The following is a 9,199-nucleotide window of genomic DNA, read 5'->3' as shown; positions in this document are numbered from 1 at the left end:
CAGCAACCTCCAACTCCTGGGCTTAAGTGATTCTCTTGCCTCAGCCTCCCAAGTAGCTGGGACTACAGGTGCCCACCACAATACTGGGCTATTTCTTGGTTGTAGTTGTCATTGTTTGGCAGGCCAGACAATGTATTCAAACCCGCCAGCTCTGGTGTATGTGGTTGACCCCTTAGGTGCTTGAGTTCCAGGTGCCAAGTTGACAGAGGCAATCTACCGTGTTTCCCTGAAAATAAGACACTGTCTTATATTTATTTTTTCTGAAGAAGATATACTAGGGCTTATTTTCAGGGGGATGTCTTATTTTTATTAAGTATAATACAATAATCTACATTTATTCAAATATAGTTAAGTCATCTTCTTCTGGAACCTGACAGGGGGAGCCAACCTTGTTGGTGGGGCTGGCGCTAGTGATGCATGAACTCCTTTCCCCTAGCCGTTTGCATGCTTGCAATAGGATGCCTGCCACTGTGGTTACCACACATGCACCCGAGCAAGTGGGAAGGGCTTGGAGAAAGGAGCTGTGGCAGATAAAAGGTATTCCAGTCTTCCTTACAGCTCCACTGGAAATGCAGAGCATGGCTATGCAGATACGCTGCACAGCCATGCCCATCACTAGGTCTTATTATCAGGGTAGGGCTTATGTTTGACAAATGCATAGAAATCCTGCTAGGGCTTATTTTGGGGGTAGGTCTTATTTTCAGGGAAACACGGTATTGATAGAATTTTCACACTTTGGAAGCGGGGGCAGGGGGTCATGTGCAGTGGTATTGTGAGGACTGAATTTTAGAAACTGTCCCTGAAATCAAGCAGATTTTATCTTTCTGGAGGAAACAAAACCTAAGAAGACAGATGTCTGTAACATATGTTAGAAGAAATTAAGGGACATGAGACATACAAGGGGATTCTAAGCGAGGAGAGATTAGATAGAGTGGCAGAAATGTAGGAGGATTTCATCTGAAAGATGGTGTTAGGTCTGCCAAGAAGGATTTTAGCAAGTGGAACTGGTACAAGTCAGGGCAGGTGAGTAGAAAGAGTGGGAATGGGAGCAAGTGCATCCAACCATGGGGAATCACAAGAGTCAAGTCAAGCCAGTGCTGTGGCTCCCACCTGTAATCCTAGCACTCTGGGAGCCCAAGGTGGATGGATCATTTGAGCTCAGGAGTTCAAGACCAGCCTCAGAGCAAGAGCGAGACCCTTGTCTCTACTAAAAATAGAAAAATTAGCTGGGCACTGTAGCAGACACTTGTTCTTCCAGCTACTTGGGAAGCTGAGGCAAAGGGGTCTGTTGAGCCCAAGAGTCTGAGGTTGCTGTGAGCTACAATGATCTATGGTATTCTACCCAGGGTAACAGAGTAAGACTCTGTCTCAAAAATAAATAAATAGATAAATAAAGTCAAAAATAAAAAAGAGTGGGCATGTTAGGGATTGCTAGGTGGAGTAGTTTCATTGGTAGGTACAATACATGTAGGCACTGTGGAAGGGCGAGGGAAGGGCACATCTGGGCCTGGCTGCAGAGGGCCAGGTTTGCTAGGGTATAACATTTATTTCAATCTGGCAGGCAAGACACTGAAGGTTTGGTAGCAGGGAAGTGATCAGACCACAGGTGGGATTTGAGAAGAACCATCAGGGAGCTGTGTGAAAGGTGATGTAAAGGATGGGAGAAGAGTTTGATTTCAAATGGTGGTGGATTTTTTTCTAGTCTAAAGACACTGGAGAGTGGGGGGTATCAAGGCCAGGGCAGTGACTGCAAAGATGGAGAGAAAGTGTAAATGTGCTTAGGAAGTTTTGAAATTTTTCCTTAAAAGAAAGAACAATTTCTTTTCTTAAATAATTTATTTGCAATAAATTAACAGTGAAACAGCAAATTATAAACAAGGGCTAAAAACTCACAAAACACATCAATAAATAAAGTCTTTGGTTGGTATATCTAACCACATTCTACAAAGCTCAGTAATTCAATTTCAGTAAAAAGGTATATGAAGATTACAGAACAATACTGAAAGGAGCTGAGCCTCATGATAAAGCACTTGCTCATTTTCAATCCTAAAATACTTGGTGGCTGAACAGCGCTGTAGAAAGGGTGGGTACAGGGTCTGGAGACCTGGCTCTGCATCCTGGGTTTCCATTAACTGTCCATGGGACCTCCGAAAAGTCACTTTAAAACCCTTTGGACCTCTTCTCTCCTTTGTAAAATGAGGGAGTGGAATTAGCCCAACAAATGGTCTACATGAATCAATGGATTTGTTTATACCTGGTTTCTCGAAGTTTCCAGATATCCATAGCAGACCACTTTTGTTCAAGTAACAAAGTCACATAGGTTACATGGTCTTGTCTAAGTTCTTCTGTTCAGCTCCAGTAATTCATAAACAAATACATCATCTAGTGAACTACAATGTGTTTGAACTACAAACTCTTACTAGTATAGTCACCAAGTCTTACGTGTAAAACACCAGAGAAGACTTTAGCATGATTTTTTAATTACTTCAAGTCTCTTGGACATCTTGTCAAAGTTCAAGTGTCCACATGTGACTATATTTCTTGATATGCAAAAATCCAAGCAGGCAAAAGAAATAATTGGAGAGATGAATTATATAGAGTAGCAATTTTTTTTTTTTTTAAGACAGAGTCTTAAGCTGTCTCCTTGGGTAGAGTGCCGTGGCGTCATCACTCACAGCAACCTGGGCTCAAGCGATTCTCTTGCCTCAGCCTGTCAAATAGCTGGGACTACAGTCGCCCACCACAACACCTGGCTATTTTTTGTTTCAGTTGTCATTGTTGTTTAGCTGTCCTAGGCTGGGTTCAAACCCGCCAGTCTCAGTGCATATGGCTGGCACTGTAACCACCATGCTACAGGCACCGAGCCTAGAGTAGCATTTTAAAGGCCTGCTCATTTATTACAGAAATCCCCCTCATGGAGTTTAATGACAACCCAATCTCCTCATGACTCGGCACATTTCAGTAGAAGGTCTTCTTTGGGTACACAGACCACATCCCCAAGAATGGAGAGTAGACTCATTCTGGGTAGAGCGGCACGATCCTATATTCAGGCAAAGAGGTACTCTGTGCTTTCCTTAGCAACATGCTGAAATGAAGCTAATATAAAAATACTGTAAGAAGTATTGTTTTAACTCCAGGTGAGAGAAAGTGATGTTAATTGACAGCCATCATCAAAATGTTGAAATGGGCCTGGTACACTGGCTCATGTCTACAGTCTTAGCTCTTGAGGATTACTTGAGGCTAAGCGCTTAAGACAAAGTTGGGCAACAATAAGACCCTGTCTCTATTAAAATTTTTTTTAAGTAGTTTTTGGCTGGGGCTGGGTTTGAACCCACCACCCCCAGCATATGGGGCTGGCACCCTACTCCTTTGAGCCACAGGCACCGCCCTCTCTATTAAAATTTTTTTAAAAATTAACTGAGGATGGTAGTGTGCATTTGTAGTCCTAGCTACGTGAGAGGCTGAGGCAAGAGGATCACTTGAACTCAGGAGTTCTAGGCTACAGTGAACTACAATCACACCACTGCATTCCAGCCTGGGTGACACAGTGAAACTCTGTACCTAATAAATAAATAAATAAATAGTATTATCACCTGGTATCCAGGGGCAAGCTTGTGTCCACATAACTCATGAGAAAGAAATGCACATTTGAGGGGAAATTGTCTCATCTTTCTGCTTTGATGTTTCCCTGGACTGTGCTGAGTCCATGGAGAAGCTTGCCAAATGCAGTTGAAATCAAGAACGCAGAAGGGAAATTTCTTGGTTCAAATACACCCATTGTGTTATAAGTATGAATGCCATACAGAGTTTAATGATCTAGTGACCTTGCTATTTCGGGGGAATGAGATTGTGAGACAGTCTCATTTGGCTTTCTTCTAACCAGCAGGACAAGGAGGTTCATCTCAACTTTTCATAAGTAAATACTTTCTTTCTGAGTGGCGGGAAATTTAATTCCTCTATTGTGCATAACACTGGAAATCCCTAATCCCAAATCCATAAACTTCCTACTGGTCGTTCAAAAGGTTTGAAAACCAATGTACTGTCAAGAACTTTGGGGAAATAAAATGTTCCAAAGACAATCAAATGACGTTATTTGTATTCTGGGCTCAACTATGGGATTTATCTTTGAGTCTTAGGAGCATGAGGTGGGCATGTGGTGACGAGCTGGCAGATCCAAGCTGTTTGACTGACTTGTTGGGTCCCACCTCTCCCAGCATAGACTGAGCTAATGCACCATAGCAAAGAAGACAAATTACACATTCATTAGTTCATTACAGTCCAGTATTACATTTCTATTGTTTACTCTCAATGTTTTGTTTAAACTAAGCTCTCTGTTAAATGAGTCATACATGGTAATGTTTGGATTTTCATAATTGTAACTGAATTGTACAGGAGCTCAGGCTGAGTGAAAAGTTTTAATACCTGACATGTGAACACAGTAAGGGGTTAGCTAATTTATTTTTGTTGCTTTTCAGGTGAAGACTATGAACTCCAATTCATAAATTATCAAATTATTATTTTGTCTTCCAGGTGTAATCCACTATTTGGCTTTAAAGATGATGCACATACAAATGGTTCAGTATAAGTTACACCTCACGTTTCCACAGAGTTGAAGGATGCAGAGCTTTTCCTCACATACCCGCTGCATTCCTGGAACCCCCACAACTCAGGAGGATCTTTTCTCCACAGATTTTGCCACAAGTCCTTAAAAATGGTTTCTGCAGAGGCTATCCTTTCTTTCATAAATTTTAATATTGACTTTGTTCACCTTTGATTAAATATGTCTCATTTTTCAAAACAAACTTTATATATATTTTTTGAGATAGAGTCTCCCTTTGTCACCTTGGGTAGAGTGCTGTAGCGTCACAGCTCACAGCAACCTCCAACTCTTGGGTTCAAGCAATTCTCTTGCCTCAGCCTCCCAAGTAGCTGGGATTACAGGTGCCCACCACAATGCAATTTTTAGAGACAAAGTCTCACTCTGGCTCAGACTGGTCTCAAACTCATGAGCTTGAGGCCCACCCACCTTGGCCTAGAGTGCTAGAATTATAGGCATGACCCACCACACCTGGGCCTGTACTATTTTCTGAGGGAAGCATATTCCCTTCATTCAGCTGAAGTCCATTATAAGAAAACTCCTCTCTCATAACCGAAGACACTGAGTAAACAGTGATTTTCAAAACATTTTTAAACTAAATTTTTTTTTCCCAAAAAATTTTATACAGAATCTGAATTTAAAAAGACTGCTCTGCCTGAAGCCTCTGGGGTCAGGGGTAGATTCCAAAGTGACATTCCTCGTGGCCTCCTTCAGGTACCTTGCATGCAACTATTCCCGAGCCATTGTCTGTGAAGATTAAATTCATGCCTTGAAAGTTATTCATGAAGTTGACTCTAGAACACGCAAAAGGCTGTCCACAGCCAGTGACTTCTGAGCAAGTGTTGTCCTGGGTGATGACTGCTATGGGATGTGGTGGCTTGGGCCAGGGGAAGGTACCTGGTAGTCCTCCAGGAGAGTCCTGCCCTCTAGGCTGAGCAGGTGGGGTCCTTGGGGGAAAAGCTCCAGAATGTTTCCCTGAGCAGCCACTCCTGTTTGCTGTAGGCTTTGCTCTCCCAAGACCTTGACCAAGAAATTGATATACCTCATTGCCAGGCGAAGCGTTTCGTTTTTGCTCAGCTTTTTGTCTGGAGGGTGAGTGGGGATGAGCTTCCTCAGCTTGGCAAAGGCACTGTTGACATTCTGCTGCCTCCACCGCTCCCTGGTGTTGGTGAAGATCTTCCTGGTCATGTCTGAGTTCCTGAGACTGGAAAAAGAAAGAGCCCCAAGGGCCAATACCTGGTAAGAGGTTGGTCGGTATCTCATGTTCTGCCAAGTACCTGAGATCTTAGATTTTTTTTTTTTCCACTCAGATTCTAGAAAATTCATTTCTTCATTTTCAGGTTTTATAAATCTTCCTTTTGGTAAGAGAAGAAAATGTGGCAGAAGAAAGGACAGGGTAAGAATGATATCCTTCAGCCTTTTTCTCCTTGGCTGTTTTGAAGCCTCGGGTTCAGTGGTTCTCAACTTGTGGGTCGCAACCCCTTTGGGATCCTTTCGCAGGGGTCACCTAAAACCATCCTGCATATCAGATATTTACATTATGATTCATAACAGTATCAAAATTACAGTTTGAAGTAGCAACGAAAATAATTTTATGGTTGGGGGTCATGACAACATGAGGAACTGTATTAAAGGGTTGCAGCATTAGGAAGGCTGAGAACCACTGCTCTAGTTAAAAGCTTGTTTTATCCCAATACCTCCACTACTTTCTTTATAACCACCTCTTCCTAAGTGTTCAGAATCTGGTACAGTATAGGACCGAGTTTATATGTGAATAAAATATATATTCTGCTGACAGTTGAATATGAATCAACAATGTACATGTAGGTACTCTGGGTTCTATGAGTCTACGTTTGCTTAACAAAATAAGATTTGGAATGCAGAAGACAGTTTGGTTCTCCTCTTAGCTGGCAGACCTCACCTGGAGGAGTGGGCTCCACTTGGTAAGAGCTAAAATATCCAGACTGGACCACATTTAAAGGAGGATGGACAGAGTGAAGAAGGGTCATGAAACTCTGCTGTAAGAATAGAAGTGGGGGATAGTTAGCCTCACAAAAATGTAAAGAGGCAGGTGGAGGTGGTCCTTGGCAGGGATGCTTAGCAGGTACATGGGCCCCTTGAGGGTGCCCCGGATGATCTTTCCAACTCCAAGAGCGTTACTGTCCTATCCTGCCAAATATTAGGTAGCCATTTTTAACTCTTAGAGCCATGGGTCACTTTTTTTTCAGGTGTCTAGGATTAACACGGGTTATAGGGACGTCTAGTATATATAGGCAAAGTCTAGCCCTAGGCAGATTGGTGTTGCTGGCTCCAGCCTGAGCTACTCCAGGCACTGGGCCTCTTCTATGTCCTCAAAAAAGTAATAAATATTCCTCTTTTGCGCATGTTATTTTCTGTTCCTTGAATTTCCTACTTACTCTCTGCTTATCTATATCTTTAAAGAATACCCTCCTTTTTCACCAGACCAGTGTTTTTCAACCCTTTTTACCTCGCGGTGAACTTGAACCTATTGCTAAACTTCTGTGACACACTTAAATTATGCTGATCAAAACAAAAAAGAGTAAAAACGAGAATATATTTACGGTGCTTTGAACTTCTTCCAAAAATAATTTAATTATTAATTTTAAAAATTTTTCACAGCATACCTAAAATCCTCTCGGTCTGTGGCACACCGGCTAACAATCACTACACCGAGCCCTTCAGCCATCAGGAGAGGCACCTGCATGACGGTTAGGAGGCCAGGCTCCATCTGGAACCCTGGTTTGGCATTTGGCTTTACTTCCTGTAGCTGTGTGACCTTGAACAGTATACCTAACCTCTCTGTGCTCAAATGCTTCATCAGTAAAGGGCAACTCAGGGTACTAACCCACTGCATCATTGTGAGGACACACAAAGTGACACATGCAGAGCACCTTAGCTCAATGTGTGGCACACATTAAGTGCTCAATAAACCTTAAATGATTACAATTATTATCCCTATAAATAGAACAGAGAAAAGCAAATGATGGGTGTAATTCGTAGTTGTTTGCCGATAGCTATAGTGCAGGAGAAAAGGGCTCAGTTCTATTTCCATGTCCAGTTGCTCCACTTTCCAGGGGTATACAGACACACATAAGTGTGTAGATGTGGAGTGAAATGGAATGCCTGGCAGGATTCTGGCCAAATGACCAACAGCGCTTCCTTGGCAGAGGACAATGAGTTGGGAAAAGATAGAAAAGGGAGATGTGGACATTTTATTCTGTATATTTTGGCATCAGCGTATGGTTCCACAAGAAAGTATTCTGATGTTATTTACTTCATAATAGAGACAAAATTGTAATGTTTATGCTCTTTAAAGCAGCTTGGACTAACATCTAGCTTTGAGTCTCTGCTCTCAATTTCCTAGTTATATGATTCTAAGAAAAGTCCGTTAACTTCTTTAAACCTTGGTTTTCTTATCTGGAAAATGGAGATAAGGGTATCAGCAGGGTTCTGGTGAGGATTAAATAAGACTTAATACAAAGTGCCTGGCACATCCGTGCTAAATACACGTGAGCATTTTCTTTCCTATACAGATGGAACGTGCCATCACTGCAAAGAACAGTACTTTTTAGTCACCCATATGCCCCACTCATTTCTTGTTGCCTTCCTGCTTGTGTCCGGGTTGAGAGTCCAGTGCTGTGCTGAGAACCCACAGGTAAGCTGGAAGCACAGCAGCCCAGGGTCACTGGGTGACTCCTGGTGCACCTGCTGCTTAGGCCCACTTCTTCTCGCTGTGGAGACACTCCCAGTTGGATCAAGATCCTAGGTAGCAACACTACTGACGCTATGGGCCGGGTACTGGAATGGCTGCTGAATAGAGAGGGCAGGCTGCCTTTGTTGGCATGGGAGAGGGAAGCCCAGGGACTGCAGGAGCAGAGGAACAGCACCAACTGGGCATTCACATGGGCTCCCAGGCTGAGCATGTCCTTCCAAAACTGAAGGGGGTGGACTCCACGGCTTTTCTCTGCTCCGAGATGCCACAGTGCTCTACCCAATGCCTTTTATCTAACCTAAGTCATTTCTGAATAATCTGGCCTTCGGTTCTACAATGAAAAGATGAGTGTGGTCAGAACTGTACTCACTACCCCTAAAATATGAAAGTTTAAACCTGAATCGAGGAGATTTTTAACATAGAAAGAGAACTACCCAGTTTTGTTCCCACTGATGCTGGCCTGTACTGTGGGCTCAAATTTACGTTCAAGCTTCTCTTGTCAAAAAAAGGTTTAGCTAATTCATTAAGTCAACTCTGATTCCATGGAGGGTCTTTTCAAGCTCTGAGGAAAAAAGATTAGGCAGAATAAACTAACTGTGATATTTTTTTCGAAGCTGGCTCTATCCTACTGTAACAAGCAGACAGAAGAAACAGGGAAGAGAAGACTAGCTTCTAAAACGGAGCCGGCCATCCTAGGAGGTGCTTAATGATTCCTTGTTGATTTATGCTCAAGTGTATTACACTGCTTCTCCACGGGGGGCAATAGAAATCGGTGATTTAACAACTTGGAAAAGCTCAAAGAAGAGGTCACTGGAAAATTACTCAAGTACTTGCTAAATCAAAGGAAAATTGCATTAATGTTTTTCCAG

General features: G+C 42.6%; 1 protein-coding gene across 1 annotated transcript; it reads right to left on the bottom strand.

Moving 5' to 3' along the window:
- Positions 1-5,458: 5,458 nt before the first annotated feature.
- On the bottom strand, positions 5,459-5,820 carry TAL2 (TAL bHLH transcription factor 2). The gene has a single exon (XM_003785202.1). It carries the CDS (start codon positions 5,783-5,785, stop codon positions 5,459-5,461), a length of 327 nt encoding a protein of 108 aa, XP_003785250.1. The 5' UTR covers positions 5,786-5,820.
- Between the last annotated feature and the right edge of the window lie 3,379 nt (positions 5,821-9,199).

The sequence above is a fragment of the Otolemur garnettii genome, unplaced genomic scaffold (assembly GCF_000181295.1).
Source record: "Otolemur garnettii isolate 467f Iridium unplaced genomic scaffold, OtoGar3 scaffold00014, whole genome shotgun sequence".
NCBI lineage: Eukaryota > Metazoa > Chordata > Mammalia > Primates > Galagidae > Otolemur > Otolemur garnettii.
Note: the sequence above shows the minus strand (reverse complement) of the source record. Positions and strands in the feature narration are given on the sequence as shown.

Coding starts and splice junctions, on each gene's coding strand:
- TAL2 (XM_003785202.1), bottom strand. CDS start 5,785: ATGACCAGGAAGATCTTCACCAACACCAGGGAGCGGTGGAGGCAGCAG.